The 17430-nt window shown below is 45.4% G+C and overlaps 1 protein-coding gene across 1 annotated transcript in view; it reads left to right on the top strand.

Annotated features, from left to right (window-relative positions):
- The window catches only part of PLPPR5 (phospholipid phosphatase related 5), a 66156-nt gene that overhangs the window by 21745 nt on the left and 26981 nt on the right, over positions 1–17430 (top strand). The window contains exons 2-3 of the mRNA XM_054384036.1: positions 10391–10523; positions 15849–16099. Coding sequence (XP_054240011.1) covers positions 10391–10523; positions 15849–16099 — 384 coding nt within the window. The remainder of the gene's footprint in view (positions 1–10390; positions 10524–15848; positions 16100–17430) is intronic.

The following is a 17430-nucleotide window of genomic DNA, read 5'->3' as shown; positions in this document are numbered from 1 at the left end:
GAGAGCTGCAGTGCAGAGCAGCTGGATGCTCTTCATCTCACAGTGCTATAAAAGGTTTAGCAGACATGAGCAGGGGCTGCAATGCCAAGCACAGTGGGTACAGCAGCCTGAAGGCTGACACAATGCTCCTGGCCAGGCAGAGCCAGGCAGGGCTGGCACACCCTGGGGGGCTCCTTGCTCACCCCTCTGCTTCTGTCACCGAGCATCAGAAAGGGTCTTGAGGTGCTGGAGCAGGTCCAGAGGAGAGCAACCAGACTGGTGAGGGGACTAGAGGGGAAGTCTGATGAGGAGAGGCTGAGGGAGCTGGGGGTGTTCAGCCTGGAGGAGACTCAGGGGGGACCTTATCACTCTCTACAACTACCCAAAAGGAAGCTGCAGTCAGGTGTGGGTCAGGATCTTCTCCCAGGCAACTTTGGGCAAGACAAGAGGGCATGGCCTGAAGCTGTGCCAGGGGAGGGTTAGGTTGGATATGAGGAAGCACTTCCTGACTGATTAGACACTGGGATGGACTGCCCAGGGAGGTGGTGGAGTCACCACCCCTGGAGGTGTTTAAGCAAAGCTTGGCTGTGGCACTTGGTGGCAGGGTTTAGCTGCTGTGGTGGTGTTAGGTCATAGGCTGGGCTTGGTGATCTCAGAGGTCTTGTCCAGCGTCAATAATTCTGTGATTCTGTGATTATCAAATGCAGAGCCTGCTGGCCCATGCCAAGTCTCTGGTGATGGCAGAAGGCCCTTCTCTGGGTTGCACTCAGAACAGCAGGGTCACAGCATTGCAGAACGGAGATCTCAGTTCTGGTAACTGTTTCTCAAGATGCTCTTTTTCTTATCGTTGTGACCCAAACCTTGCTCTGGGATTGTGTCACTGCAGCCCTGGTGACAGTGTGCTGCTGCTGCACAGAGGCTTTGCCTGTTGGACAGTGCAGCATGCCCTAGAAGAGCTGCCGTTTGCATATGAGACCAATTGCTCAGGAAAAACAAAGGGAAAGAAGCAGGGGGAAGGGTGGAGGGTGGAAAGGAAGTTTTTGGAGACATTGTGCTTAGTATTGTCCTTTTTGTCTTTCATGTGGTAGAGTAAGGAATGAAGATCATTCAGTGAGTGATGTCCTTGTCTCTCTAGATGATGCACTCAGGGTTTCCTTGAAACTCCCTAGTTTTAAATGCTTGGTTGGTATGTAGCTCTTCCTTTCAAACAGCAGTGAAGACTTCATGAATCATAATCACAGAACAGCCTGGGTTGAAAGGGACCTCTGAAGGTCATCCAGTCCAACCCCCTCTGCAGTAAGCAGGGACATCCTCAAACTTGCTCAGGTGAAGTGAGCAATTCTTACCACTGTTAGATAGTGACTGTGTGCAGTGTATTACAAAGAGCAGTAAAGAATATTTGTCCCTGTCAGAGGCAACAGAAGTGTTCTGTGGCATAGAACTCTGCAGTGTAGAGAAACAAATGAAGCAGCTCATACTTGACTATTGGATGTATAATCTTATGGTGCCACATTTCTTCTCTAAATGGCTATGACCAAATATACAGCCAGAAATGTATTAAAATGTTGATATTTCTACATTTGGAGAGTACCTTTTTATTTTGTTTCTTTTTTTTGTTTCATTTACTAGAAAAAAGGGGCAGTCTTTCTTTCCATATCTTTCTCCAGAAAAGCACTTTTCTTTTCACTTTTTTTTCTCCAGACCTTCAGAAGCTGCTGTGCAGTGTGGTCCTGCATCTCCATACTGAATGTATTTAATCAATACCAAGAGGATTTAGCTAAGATTTATGTTTTCATTTTTCTCAAAAACTACTGGTCATTTTTTACTACAAAAAATGTACTCTGTGAAAATCAACCAGGCCACTGGCTGTCAGATTAAGCAAGCAGGAAGCAATGAGAACATGAAAAAAGAAAAAAAAAAAAACACAAAGAAAATGGCCTCAAGGGAAAAGCTCTGCATAACGAACTCGAAATTGCTGCTGTTGGAAATACTGTTGCTGCTTTTCCTGCCAGGGCTGTCACCTCACACAGCAACTCTAGTGTAAAGCAGGGAGTGGAGCTTATCTACAGTATTGCTAAAGACCAAGGTTTATGCTGCTAGATTTTTCCAGACTCTAGAGACCACTATGCTCTGTGGTGTCCTGATGGCATTTGTAAAGGAAATAGGGCAAAAATAGTCCCTGGTCTTGCTAGAACTTGGAAAGGAAGGATAAAGAACAGCAACAGCAGAGCCATATCTGTGAAAGAAATCTACTCCACGCTTTTAAAATGAGAAGTCTTTAAGCAAAATGAATGAGGAGGCCTGAAAATGTAACAATTTTCCAAGAGAGCATCCCCAGGATTTTTATCTCCAGTTCCCATCTTTCCTTTTAGCCTTATTGGAGGTGATGGAGTCACCATCCCTGGAAGTGTTTAAAATAAGACTGGATGAGGAACTCAGTGCTGTGGTTTAGTTGATTAGATGGTGTGGGGCGGTAGGTTGGACTTGATAATCTCAAAGGTCTTTTCCAACCTGGATAATTTGTGTTATTCTGTTATTAAGAAGTATGTGGAAGGTCTTTCTAGAGAGAAAAAGCCTTAATTTTAAGCCTTGCTTCAAGCCTTGCCTAAATGAGAGAAACAAATTCAGTGAAGTCAGAAGAGAAATTCTAGTGCAGAGTATTGTCAACCATTTTTGAGACTTTCAGATGATGGATGAATATGTCCTGGTCTTTTGAATGCAAGAGCTGCTTCTCAGTGTTACTCATCAGCCTGAGTGGTTGCTGTAGCTACAGCCTCATCCTGAGAAGTGGAGAGTGGGAACTGTGTGTTCTGCCACCTTCCCTGGTCCGTGTGAGATAGTCCCTGAACGTTTGTATACCCTGACGTAGGTGTTGGCTGGAAAGGTCTATGAATATGTACACAAATTTCTTTCCTAATCCCAAACAGAGTTTATTGATCTAAAATTCCAGGGTTTATCCTGTTTAAATGCATTAATATACACTCAGATGTATTTTCACCCAAATGAATGTTTGGGTGCTGGTGGATGAGAAACTCAACAGGAGCCAGCAGTGAGCACTTGCAGCCCAGAGAGCCAAGCAGAGCCTGGGCTGCAGCAAGAGAAGTGTGGCCAGCAGGGCCAGGGAGGGGATTGTCCCTCTCTGCTCCACTGTGGTGAGCACTGTGTCCAGTTCTGGAGCCTCTGTTACAAGAAAGATCTGGAGAAGCTGGAATGTGTCCAGAGAAGGGCCATGAGGATGAGCAGAGGGCTGGAGCTGCTCTGCTATGAGAACAGACTGAGAGAGTTGGGGTTGTTCAGTCTGGAAAAGAGAAGGCTCTGAGGTGACCTTCTTGTGGCCTTCCAGTATCTGAAGGGGGCTACAAGAAAGCTGGGGAGGGACTTTTGAGGGTGTCAGGGAGTGATAGGAGTGGGGGGAATAGAGCAAACCAAGAAATGGATAGATTCAGATTGGATGTTAGGAAGAAGTTCTTCCCTATGAGGGTGGTGAGTTCTGCCCCATGAGGGCAACTGGTACAGGTTGCCCAGGGAGGGAGGTGGTGGAAGCCTCATCCCTGGAGGTTTTTGCAGCCAGGCTGGCTGTGGCTGTGAGCAACCTGCTGTAGTGTGAGGTGTCCCTGGGCATGGCAGGGGGGTTGGAACTGGCTGATCCTCGAGGTCCCTTCCAACCCTAAGTATTCTATGATTCTAATTCTTACTTGAATCCTGGATTTTGATTGGGAGTTATGTCTCATGTGAGCAGTTAGTCCATAAAATAAACTGCATTAGTATTTCAGAAGTGCAGATTTGAAGTCATTTATGTCCACAGGTGCTGGCTGTTGTAAACCATACATGACACTATGGGAGTTAATGTTAATGGAGTCTGTTCACTGTAAAATCAGCAAGGTCAGAGCTGCTCTGTCTCTAGTACTTGGAATGAGTCAGATTTGACATTTCAAGTTGAAGGAAAAAAAAGCTCAGACTTCAGAACCAAGTTAAGAATATACTGGATAGATGATTTTGGGGAAGGACAGATCAGATTTCTAAATTGACATGCAGTGCTAAAACTGGGAACAGCTTGCCTGGATTCAGGAAAATGACTAATACAGAAAAACCCTGAACTTAGTTGGGGGGAAGGAATCATTGGAGGGGATATGTGAGAAACTCTTCAATTATCCTGTGCAGAGAAGAGGGGGAAAAGGGACAGGTATTGAGTGATTGACAATAAATACTAGTACAAAAACCACCACTGAAATCAGTCAACTAATCAATTAATCAGGAGCTCAGAGATGAAACAAGGAGAATATTAATTTTAGATGTTGCCCCTCCCAAACCCTGTTCTTGGCTGTGGATTGGGTTGCCACATCACAGGCAGGGTACAATTACCATGGAGATGGTTGTGAGAACTTTCCTGGAATTTAGATTTTGCTATGTTAATATTTCTTTTCCATGCTTCTCTATAAAGAAAGGATTATCTAAATGCTGCTTAGGGAGTCTGTATTAATATTAAATATCTGTAAGTAGGGTGATTTCTGTGTTTTTCCTATTATACTTTTCATGATGAACCAAGGCTAAGGGCTAGAAAGTGAAGCTGTAGTAGCTCACTGCCTGTCAGAGCTTAGGCTGGTGCCCATAGGGCAATCATTCTTGTCTTACTCCTCCTTGTAACACTGCATTCTTACCTAAGGACTATCTCTGTGTTTATTTTTTTTTCTTTGAAATACTGGAAAGCCTGCACTTTGTATTGCTAGTCTTCAGTTGAACATTGTTCTTTCCCTTCTACTTTACATGCTGGAATTGTGTCAGAAGATTTTCTTAGCCTTAGGGCAGGATGGACTCTGCTTTTAATAGCTGTTAGGATGTTGGAGAGCAGTGAAGGGGAAAAGGACCTGGGGGTCAGGTGGATGGGAGGCTGACCATGAGCCAGCAATGTGCTCTTGTGGCCAAGAAGGCCAATGGCATCCTGGGGTGGATTAGAAGGGCTGTGGTGAGTAGACAGAGAGTTTCTCCTCCCCCTCTAGTCTGCCCTGCTGAAGCCACATCTGGAGTATTGTGTCCAGTTCTGGGCTCCTCAGTTCAAGAAGGACCTCAGACAACAGCTTGAAAGAGTCCAGCAAAGAGCCACAAAAATGATTAAGGGAGTGGAAAATCTTCCTTATGAGGAGAGCCTGAGGGAGCTGAGGGCTCTGTAGCTTGGAGAGGAGGAACCTGAGAGGTGACCTCATTGCTGTTGATAAAGATGTGCAGGGGGAGTGCCCAGAGGCTGGAGCCAGGCTCTGCTGGGTGATGCCCAATGCCAGCACGAGGGGCAGTGGTGGAAGTTGAGGCATAGGAAGTTCCATGGAAACAGGAGGAAAAAGATTTTCCCTGTGAGGGTGACAGAACACTGGAAGAGGCTGCCCAGGGGGGTTGTGGAGTCTCCCTCTCTGGAGATATTCAAAACCCTCCTGGATGTGTTCCTGTGTGACCTGCTCTGACAGGGGGGTTGGACTGGATGAGCTTTCGAGGTCCCTTCCATGCCCCTAATATTCTGTGAGTCTGTGATTGTGAGTTAGTAGTTTTGATATCCTTCAGGATATCTGCCAAGTGATCTAAAGTACTGTGTTCTTGTACTGTTAGAATGGGGTAAATCTAACTCTGTCCTTGCTTTTTATATCGCAAATTGCATTTCTATACCTGAACTTCTGTAGCTATGTCCGGGAGTTTGTTGTCAAAGCTTTCAGATTCTCCATGATTCTTCACTGTCTGTTTTAGAATATTTCAGAAAGGGTTTTGTCCCAAGACTTAGCCAAGAGGTACACAAATAATTCTGTTATATTAGAATCATAGAATTGTCAGGGTTGGAAGGGACCTCAAGGATCATCCAGTTCCAGCCCCCCTGCCATGGGCAGGGACACCTCACACTACAGCAGGTCGCCCAGAGCCACATCCAGCCTGGCTGCAAAAACCTCCAGGGATGAGTCTTCCACCACCTCCCTGGACAACCTGTGCCAGTGTCTCACCACCCTCATAGGGAAGAACTTCTTCCTAACATCCAATCTGAATCTACCCATTTCTAGTTTTGTTCCATTCACCCCTGTCCTATCACTCCCTGACACCCTCAAAAGTCCCTCCACAGCTTTCTTGTAGACTCCCTTCAGATACTGGAAGGCCACAAGAAGGTCTCCTGGAAGCCTTCCCTTCTCCAGACTGAACAGCCATTTGTTGATTGGTTGCAACTTGGATATGCCGTGGAAGTGGTGATGGCAGTCTCTGTGCCAGAGGGAATGCAGAAATTGTTCCATCCTGGAATATACCAGGCATGCAAAAAATGGTAAAGGGAAGAGGGACATCACTCTGCCTTTCCTTTACCCTGTACTGCCAGTGGTGCCAGAGAGCAGGAGGGGAATTACAATGAGAAACAGAATCTCTCCTGGGACTTACTGAGACTGAAAAAGATTTTCCTTCCCTTTCCGAAGTGTCTGTGAGCTGATTATTGAGGCAAGCAGTGCTTGTGCTGAAGGATGGAAGGAGAATAGCTTTAGCTGAGCTGCCAGTACAGAAAAATACAGGACCTGGATTGGCTGCCAAATTCCATAAGGATTGTATCAAAGTACATCCACAGAGGCGCTTTGAGCCTGTTGTGCTCAGTGCATGTCCCACTGACTACTTCTGAGGGCACAGCCCTGGGCTTAGTGTAGCCAAAGCTTTGCTTTTAGCTGAGTTCTCTGTTGCTCTGACCCTTGCACCTACATACCCACTCCAAGGGTATTTTTGTTCAGCTAAGAACTCGAACACTGCTCCCTACTTGTCCTTGGAGCAGAGTTTTCTTCTTCCAGGTCATAATCAAAGACAGGAAATGTAACAAGGTTGCCAGCAGCAAGGACCTAGATTGCTGGAATTGAGGATGTCCTTTCTGTAACTGAATGAGCAGTTCTCCCACTTGCTAAGCCCAGCCTACCTGCCAAGCAAACCAAAGGATCTGTAATGCTAGATCAGCAGATTCAGAGGCTCTACTTGGAGCTGGAGAGTTGAGCTTGCTGGCACACTTTCTTTTTGTGTTCTTGCAAAAAGGTTGAGCAGCGATTGGATGTTAAGAAAAAGTATCCTGGGTTGCATCAAGAGAAGTGTAGCCTGCAGGTCAAGGGAGGTGATTCTCCCCCTCTACACTGCTGTTGTGAAACCCTACCTGGAGCACTGTGTCCCATTCTGAAGTCCTTAGTACAAGAATCACAGAATCACAGAAACATTCAGGTTGGAAAAGCCCCTCAGGATCACCAAGTCCAACACAGAGCTCTACTCTACAAAGTTCACCTCTAAACCAGATCCCCAAGCACCACATCCAAACCACCTTGAAACACATCCAGGCTTGGGGACTCCACCACCTCCCTGGGCAGCACATTCCAATGCCTGACCACTCTTGATGGGAAAAAATTCTTCCTGCTGTCCAGTCTAAACCTACCCAGTGGCAGCTTGAGGCTGTTCCCTCTTATTCTATCACTAATTACCTGCGAAGGATCTGGAGGTGCTGGAATATGTCCAGAGAAGGGCCATGAGGATGAGCAGAGGGCTGGAGCTCCTCTCCTGTAGAGACAAACTGAGAGAGTTGGGGCTGGAGATGAGAAGGCTCCAAGGAGACCTTCTTGTGGCCTTCCAGTATCTGAAAGGGGCTACAGGAAAGCTGTTGAGGGACTTCTGAGGGTGTCATGGAGTGATAGGACTGGGGTGAATGGAACAAAACTAGAAATGGGTAGATTCAGATTGGATGTTAGGAAGAAGTTCTTCCCCAGGAGGGTGGTGAGACACTGACACAGGTTGCCCAGGGAGGTGGTGGAAGCCTCATCCCTGGAGATTTTTGCAGCCAGGCTGGATGTGGCTGTGAGCAACCTGCTGTAGTATGAGGTGTCCCTGCCCATGGCAGGGGGGTTGGAACTGGATGAGCCTTGGGGTCCCTTCCAACCCGGACAGTTCTATAATTCTGTATGTCACAGATGCTTCCCTTGTGCTAGATTCTGCTTTTTCCTGGAGTTTGGTAATCTGCAATAATTTTACTGAGATTTATTGAGTTTGGAAAGACAAACACCCTAAGAGTTATATGCAGAATCGTACTGTTTTCAGGTTGCTTTGTACCTGATGCTTCATTATTTCAGAGGAAATAAGGGAGTTACTGTGACCTGCAGTAAAATTCTTACTGTTTCTGTTCTCCCCTTTGTGAGTTATATTACAAATGGATTTTTGTTTGCTTTTTTTGTTTATTTGTTTGTTTTTTTCATGAGAGCTGTGGGAGTCATTGGGATGAATTCTCCTTACTGTTGTCATGATCTTGAGTTCAGGGTTAAGTTACATTTCATATGTGTACTAATAGTTTGTTAATCACAGCTGCAAATTGTGCTTCAGTATGCTGACTGAGAGGGGATCTGATCAATGTCTATTGATATCTGAGGGGTGGGTGACAAGAGGAGGGGGCCAAGCCAAGCTCTTTTCAGTGGTGTACAGTAATAAGCCAAGGAACAATGGATACAGGCTCACAGGGTCACAGGATGTGAGGGGTTGGAAGGGACCCAAAGAGATCATCGAGTCCAACTCCCCTGCCAGAGCAGGACCATGTAGTCTAGCTCAGGTCACAGAGGAACACATCCAGACAGGCCTTGAAAATCTCCAGAGAAGGAGACTTCACAACCTGGAACATAGAAGGTTTCATCTCATCATGAAGAGAAACTTCTTTACAGTGACAGTGATGGAGTCCTGGAACAGGCTGCCCAGAGAGTCTTCTCTCTGGATACTTTCATAACCCACCTGGATGCATTCCTCTGTGGACTACCCGGGGTGATGCTGCTCTGGCAGGGGGGTTGGACTGGATGATCTCTGAGGTCCCTTCCGACCTCTAATGCACTGTGATACTGTGACACTTACATGAAAGCAGAGAGAGGATGGTTGTCAGTTCAGGTATGGAAATTTGTGTTACATATAAGAATTCTACTGGTTTGCTTCTGTGGCAGACTGAACTTCTCTTTTTACAGGCTTGCCACTGTTATTTTTTGTTTCTTGTGCCACAGTGTATAAGGAGCACTTCTCTCTTGTGTCACAGTTTAGCCCAGAGTTGTGTGTGTAGAACTACAAATGACTCAGGAAGGTCTTTAATTGCCTTCTTCCTGCTGACAACAAACGGTGCTTATGAGCCATCACCTGTGGGGCTTTTGTAACCAGCACTCTGTGGGGATCTGTTCTGACCTATTGTGATATATGTCAGATGTTTACAAAAACCTAGCCAATGGATCAGATCTAATGGCATTACCTCTTGGATTTGTGTGGTATTAAGATCTCAGTTTGCTGCTCTTGATCCTTGTTTGTCAAAGTGTGATTTACCATCAATAAACTTTACTGCTTTTCATATAGAAGAGTGGAACAGCCTTGCCTTTAAGTCCCACAGTGAATCAGAGCTGGAATGCAGTGGTCAATATTTGACCCATCTGCTCTACTTTTTTTTTTTTTTTTTTTTTTGATGATGCCTGTGCTGCCTGCCATAAAGCTTCAGTATCCTGGGTTTAGACAAACACATGCTTGGCTTTGCCTATTAGGTCTCCATGCCATAATTGTCATGTTTTTGTGTGCAGGTAAATACACAGAGGGGGCAGTTTGCATTCAAAATCAAAAGTTTTCTTTTTGATTTGTGGTGGTGATGATGATGATAATTATAATTAACCATTATTATTATTGCTATTATTACAATTATTAATGATGACATTTATGATGATGTTTGTTATTATGTTTACTGTTATTATTATTGTTTTGTACCAGCTGTAATGTGAATGATTTGTAGACCTGCAAATCTTACTCTCTTGTTTCCCATTCACTGCAACACAACTATGCTTGATGTTAAAATATCAGTGGTGAGGAGCAAAGGGTAAAGCCAGACTTGATGAAGTTTGCTGGCAAAACAGGAATCAAACCCTATTAAGTACCTGCTGGCGAGCAGTCCACTGTTGTGAGCAGGAACTCTGTTGTGGTTCTTTTATTTATTTATTTTTCTCTCCCAGCATGGTGCAAAATTTAGAGATGGACCCTGTGAAATGCTGAGTGTCAGTGCAACCCACCTGGGAACCGAACTGTTCAGCATCTTCCAGGTTTAGGCCTTACTTTTACTTTGAACTAACAGATTTCTTTCTTTTTACCCTCACCCTGAAAGCTAGGTTATGGTATGTGGATTCCAGCTCCCAGTTACAGAAGTTTCCTCTCTTTTAAAGCAAATAAAGCAAGCCATAAGGCACATTTCCCTCATAAGAAGATTAATGGACAGAATGTGGTTCACTCACGGTGTCTTTTGTGCTGATTTGCTCTTGTTTCCTTTACAACGAGAGAGCCATCTGTGTGATATTAGTGCCTGTTGTTTGCTGTAATCTGATGTGCCATTTCTCTTCCCCCCCCTTCCCCTTTTTTTTTTCTCTCCTTCCCTAAGATTATCGTTGGAGAAACTGCAGTGTTTTGTCTGCAGTTAGCTACAAAGGATTTTGAAAACCAAGAGAAAACAATATTAACTGGAGACTGTTGTTATATAAATCCCCTGGTGCGAAGGACCATCAGATTCCTTGGTATGAGCAAAGTGAATGCTTTCATTTTCTGAAGGGTGAGGGTGTGGTCAGTTGTGTCTTCATTTTGACCTGGGGAAAACATTCAGATAACCACACAACATTTCATGTGTAGTCTTAACACAGGTGCAGTGACTTCTCGTTTTGGGGAGCAAATGAAGCTTCTTGGAAGTTCAGATTACCAAAAAACCAACCACAGCAACAGCAGTAAAAGTGGAAAAAAAAATGGGACCATGTGGTGGATTGAAGTTACCCCCAAAGTAAAATTTGCCAGACCAGTTGGAAAGCAAATGAAGCTCTATTTACAAGCAGCCTAAAATCTAGAAATATGAAATGCAATGAATATGTGCAAAATAGACAATATTTACATATAGTTACAATTTATAAACAACACAAGAACCCCCCTGGACAAAACCAGGGGGTTACTGACAGCTTCCCCTTCTCTGCTTCCTTCCCTCCCTGTACAAGGTAAAAGAGAGAGGAGAGCAGAGAGTAGCTTATTAGTACTTAATCACAAGAAGAATGCAGCCAAGGTCATCAACAGCCAAGCAAAAGCCACCAGCTGGTATCAGCCAGAGCAAAGAGCCCTGAAAGAGACAGAATAGTTTATACAACTAACTTTATGTTACTTACCAGAGCACTGGGATTATTTAGACTTTATCATTATTTTCCCTTTTATATCCAATGGTAATTTATTTACATTCTGCCACTTTTCTACTCAATCTGTGGAAAATTTCCTAGGCATCAGCCTAAAACCGCCACAGAGCATGAGGGGGAAAACCAAGCAGCAGGTCTGGAGTAGGGAGTGGGGAAGTGAAGAAAGGAGATGTCCTTGTGCCATATCTGTAGCTCATAGTTTTCTTTTGGTTGTTCCACACATGTAGTAGACCAAGGTGAAGATGTTGCAATATAAATGTGTGCTTGAAGCCAATATAGATGTGTGCTTAAAGCCAGTATAAATGTATGTTCAAAGCCCAGCCTGCTTTAGGTGCTTTCTTAGCCTGGAGATTGTATTATGGTCTCTAGTAGAAAACTCTGCAAAACCCATGCTGCCCTGGAATCGTCTGTAACTCCACTATTGACTTTAGCAGGTAGGAGATGTCATCCTTTCCCCTTAGTTCATTGTGAGTGTGTTTGGGGGGAGCAGTATCACCACTCCAAATGGTTCTTCTCAGATGCTGCTTTTTAATGCATGCGGGGGCGCTCAGTTCTGTTGTTCACTTCTGTGGTGGGTTGAAATCCCCTCCCCCAACATAAAATTGCCAGGCCAGCTCAGTTGAAAGCAAATGAAGCTCTATTTACAAGCAAAACTACAATCTAGAAATATGGAATGCAATGAATATGTCCAAAATATACAATATTTACAGGTAATTACAATTTATAAACAACACAAGGGCTCCCCTGGACCTAAACAGGCTATTACCAACAGCTTCCCTTCCCTCCCTGTACAAGGTAAAAGAGAGAGAAGAGCAGAGAGTAGCTTGTTGGTACTTAGCCACAAGAAGAATGCAGCCAAGGTCAGCAACAGCCAAGCAAAAGCCACCAGCTGGTATCTGCTAGAGCAAAGAGCTGAGAGAGAGTTAGTTTATGCAACTAACTTTATGTTATCAGACCAATGGCATTACTTAGACCTTACTCTTTTTCACATTCAATGGTAATTTGTTTGCATTCTATCACTTTCTGTTCAAGATCTGTGGAAAATTTTCTAAGGCAGAGCCTAAAAAAAAAAAACCCAAACTACTGCAACTTTTGAGTCGCTGCTGTATCTAAGAGACACAGCTGGAGGAAGGAAGCCCTGGGGCAGTCAATCCTCCTGCATGCCCCAGTGGCAGAGGGGGGCTGGCAGGCATGTGCAGCTGTGCCTGTGTGTGTGGTGTTGGTGTGCCAGCAGTGCCTGCCCCCTCACTGCATGATTGCAGGCTCTCACACCGCTCCTTAAGGCTGGCTTGCGTGGCTCCAGAGCAGGTGGGCACTGGTGATGGGCTTCTCCCACTCCACTTGCTCAGGGTGTGTGGCAGTTTCAGGCTGTGCCTGGAAAATTTTCCACAGATCTTGAACAGAAAAGGGCAGAATGTAAATAAATCACCATTGGATGTAAAAAGGAAAATAATCACAGAATCACAGAATTCACCAGGTTGGAAAAGACCTTTGAGATCATCAAGTGCAACCTATCACCCAACACCATCTAATCAACTAACCCATGGCACTAAGTGCCTCTTTCAGTCTCTTTTTAAACACTTCCAGGGATGGTGACTCCACCACCTCCCCAGGCAGCCCATTCCAATGGCCAATCTCTCTTTCTGGGAAGAATTTCTTCCTCCCATCTAGCCCAAACCTCCCCTGGCACATCTTGAGACTGTGTCCTCTCCTGTCACTGGTTGCCTGAGAGAAGAGACCAACCCCCACCTGGCTACAGCCTCCCTTCAGGTAGTTGTAGATGGCAATAAGGTCTCCCCAGTGATAATGTCTAAACAATCCCATTGGACAGGTTACTAACAAAGTGGGTTTGTTAGTAGTTACAAAGTTAGTAGCGTAACTCTCTCTCTTGTCTACTTCCTCACTCCAGCAGGTACTAACTCTGGCTTCTGCTTGGCTTTGCTGACCTTGGCTGTGTTCTTTGCTGTGGCTGAGTAACTAACAAAACAACTCTCTGCTCTTTCTCTTGTCCCTTGTATAAAGGGGAGTAGAGGGAAGGGGGCAGCAAGTGGGGAAGCTGTTATTAGCCCCCTGCTCTTGTCCAGGGGGTTTCTTGTGTTGCTTATAAATTGTAAATATTGTCTATTTTGCACATATTCATTGCATTTCATTCTAGATTGTAGTTTTGCTTGTAAATACAGCTTCATTTACTTCCAGCTAGGCTACTCTGGCAATTTAATTTTGGGGGGAGTTTTCACCCCACCACAGGGTGTAATCGGTCCCTTCCCATTTGGTGGGGCCTCATTGCTCACAGAAGGAAAAAAAAAAAGAAAAAAAACCAAACCAACAAAGCCACAAACCCAAGCACTGGGAGGCAGGGAAGGGATGAACAATGGCTTCTGCACTGCTCTACCAGCTGAGGCATCACTGCCCATTATGCTTACAGAAAGTGATGTGGCTGCTTATGCTGGGCACTGCGCACCTTTGGGGCTTGCTCAAAGGGCCCTTTTGTGCAGCAGCTCAGTGAGGCACAGTCAGCTGCTCACCACTGTCTAGCAGCTCAGAGTGAATTAACATCAGTGTGACACTGCTGACCAGCCAGGGTCTCAGAAACCATCCTTGCTGCTCTAGCTTTGCTGAGGAAAAAAATCCTGACTTTTAGAAAGGCACATTTCTGTGAGACCCCACCTGGAGTACTGTGTCCAGTTCTGGAGCCTCTAGTACAGGAAGGATCTGGAGGTGCTGGAAGGTGTCCAGAGAAGGGCCACGAGGATGAGCAGAAGGCTTGAGCTGCTCTGCTATGACGACAGACTGAGAGAGTTGGGGCTGTGCAGTCTGGAGAAGAGAAGGCTCCAAGGAGTCGTTCTTGTGGCCTTCCAGTATCTGAAGGGGGCTACAGGAAAGCTGGGGAGGGATTTTTGAGGGTGTCAAGGAGTGATAGGACTGGGGGCAATGGAGCAAAACAAGAAGTTCAGATTGGATGTTAGGAAGAAATTCTTCCCCATGAGGGTGGTGAGACACTGGAACAGGGAGGTGGTGTGGTGGAAGCCTCATCCCTGGAGGTTTTTGCATCCAGGCTGGATGTGGCTGTGAGCAACCTGATGTAGTGTAAAGTGTCCCTGCCCATGGCAGGAGGGTTAGAACTGGATGATCCTTGAGGTCCCTTCCAACCCTAACAGTTCTATGATTCTATATCTGCTGTAGTGGACATCCATTAAAGTTCTCCTGGTGCCCCATGAAGATTAGAGCTGCCAGAACTCAGGCTGTATTCCAGTGGAGTGCAGTCTGGGGAAGAAAAGGTGATTTGCCTGTGGAAATACAGGAGGAGATCTGTAGCTCAAGTCAAATTTGAGCATGCACCTGCTGTCTTTGCCTTCCAGTCAGGGTGCTGTGTTTGCATTTCCTTCCAGAACACATTTTCTGCTCACAGAAGGATAGGAAGGGAGCTTGGAATAGGAGAATTATGTTTTCTTTTAACCAGTCTCATACATGCATTTCCATGTTAATGAATGAGTCCACGTGCTTAATGCTTGGCTGGTATGTCTGACAAAAAAACTCTTCAGCATAAGTAGCTCCTCAGAAAAAATCATCTATGTCTTTAGCTCACTGTGTTGGTGTTGTGATTAATATGCCATACATAGAGATGTACTCAGCAGCAGGCAGAAGAAGACAACTTGTGCATGGAATTATTCAGTTCTTCAGCTGCTCTACAGCTGCGAGGGAAAGGAAAATGTTTGTTCAGTAGAGGTTACAACTTGGGTGACTACGCTGTCAGGGCCTGACTTTCTTGCTTCTCCGGCAGATTTATGGGGTGAGGAATTTGTCTGTGTCTCTTCTCTTTAGTAGAGATGGGCACAAGTGCAGCTAGCTCCCCCAAAGAGTGGAGATTCATGGCTGAGGGGCCTAGGAGAGCAGGTTAGTTGTGTAGGAGGGGATGTGCTCCTCTGAAAGGTGGAGATGAGGTGTGTGGAGACATCACAGTGTTGCTGCTGGGATTGCGTAGGGAAGTAGCACCTCCAACAGGAGTCAAGATCTTCAGGGTTGTAACAGTTTGAAGGGGGAACTTTAGCCTAGTCCCTGACTGCAAAGACTGAGAGTGAAATAAATTACCATTGGAGACAAAAGAAAAAACAATGCTAAGGTCTATAGAATTCATTGATTGCTAATGGGAATATAGAGCAGAGGCAAAACCAGTTCTCTCTTTTCTTCTGTTGCTTCTGCTAGAAACTTTACTCTCTCTCTCTCTCATGGCCTTGACAGGGGATCTCTGCTTTGACTACTGTGTGAGGCAACAGGAAGGAGGGAGGGAGTGGGGGAGGAGGTGAACAGTCCCCCTGGATCCATTCAGGGGGGTCTGAGGAGTTTCTGTGTTTATAAATTGTCAATATCTATACATTGTACATCTTTTGTAAATTTTGTACCTATTCATTGCATTCCATAATTCTGGATTTTAGTTTGCTTGTAAATAGAGCTTCATTTGCTTCCAAAACCTTCTGAGCTAGTCTGGTAATTTTATTTTGGGGGTAATTCTGTCTAATTAGTTGGGGTGTTGATTTCATTCCATCACAAGGGTGCAGTGCAGATCAGAGTTTTTCATGTTCTTAAATGGAAGGAGCTGATGTGTTACTGTGATAAATATGTTGCCCTGGAATGAAATTGTCAGGAAGTGTAACTCTTTGTTTTCCCTTTTAGGAATTTATGCATTTGGACTGTTTGCTACAGACATCTTTGTAAATGCTGGTCAAGTAGTAACGGGGAATCTTGCACCACATTTCCTTGCACTTTGTAAACCCAACTATACAGCACTTGGATGTAAACAGTACACACAGTTCATCAGCAGCGTGCATGCCTGTACTGGAAATCCAGAGCTCATCACAAAAGCCAGGAAGACTTTCCCCTCCAAAGAAGCAGCACTAAGTGTATATGCAGCTATGTACCTGGCTGTAAGTATCTTGTGCCATTTGGTGTCACTGTGGTGGAGAGAGCAAATGGCTCACACCATTTGTGTGGGGAGGAGGGAGGAAGGGGGAGAATGTAAGGCAAATATTGTCTGATTTTTATGTGTGTAACAAACCTGCTGTGACTTACTGTGGGGCCTTCATGAGTGCAGTTCATTGGACTTAATTCTGGTAGTTACAGATGTGGCTCTTAGAGCTTTGAAAGCTTAAGGCAATGCTGAGAGAGGGTGAGTTGTCCAAGAATCACAGAATTATTGAGGCTGGACAAGACCTCTGAGATCATCAAGTCCAGCCTGTGACCTAATACCACCACATCAGCTAAACCCTGCCACCAAGTGCCACATCCAAGCTTTTCTTAAAGAACTTCAGTGAAGGTGACTCCACCACCTCCCTGGGCAGTCCATCCCAGTGCCTAATCAGCCTTTCTGCCAGGAAATGCTTCCTAATGTCCAACCAAAACCTTCCCTACCACAGCTTCATCCCATGCCTTCTCGTCCTGTCCCAAGTTGCCTGGGAGAAGAGCCTGACCCACACCTGACTACAGTTTCCTTTTAGGTAGTTGTAGAGAGTGATAAGGTCTCCTCTAAGTCTCCTCCTCTCCAAGCTGAACACCCCCAGCTCCCTCAGCCTCTCCTCATAATGATAACCAGGTTCTCAGTTTACCTTTTCTTTGTTTCCAGAGAATGTGGGAAGAGGCTTTGCTGAATGGTGAAGAATGAGGGCAGGGATTACCTGTGACTTGTAGAGATTCTTTTCTCTGTTTTAACCCAGTATAGAATTGCAGACAGCTGTATTCTTTAGTGGAATGAAACAGAAGAATGGGCATTTGTGTCTGGTATCTGCAGCTTTCGCAAGATCTGTGCAAGTTTTTAGCTACCAGAATTAGTATTTATAAGTATCTCAGTGCTTGTGCAAAGTCAGTTTGGCTCTTGCTCTGCAGTGAAGTAGGCTACAGGACAATATAGCTCTTATTCCCCCTCTCCTCTCATACAGGGAGCAATGAGCAGGGCTGGGATTAAAACTGGTGTTGGCTGCCTGGTGTCAGAGTTGTTCTGGAAGCTCTTGAGAAGTGCAAGGAGGTAGGCATGAGGCAGAGTGACTGATGAATCTCACTCAAGCGACTCTGTGCAGGACTCCTGGCTTAGTTTGAAGTGCACAGTCACAGGCTTAGGGGATGGGAGGGACCTCAGGAGATCATCGAGTCCAACCCCCCTGCCAGAGCAGGACCAGAGAATCCAGCACAAGTCACACAGGAACACATCCAGACAGGGCTGCAAAGGCTCCAGAGAAGGAGACTCCACAACCTCTCTGGGCAG

The sequence above is a fragment of the Indicator indicator genome, chromosome 10, assembly GCF_027791375.1.
Source record: "Indicator indicator isolate 239-I01 chromosome 10, UM_Iind_1.1, whole genome shotgun sequence".
NCBI classification, from domain to species: domain Eukaryota; kingdom Metazoa; phylum Chordata; class Aves; order Piciformes; family Indicatoridae; genus Indicator; species Indicator indicator.
Note: the sequence above shows the minus strand (reverse complement) of the source record. Positions and strands in the feature narration are given on the sequence as shown.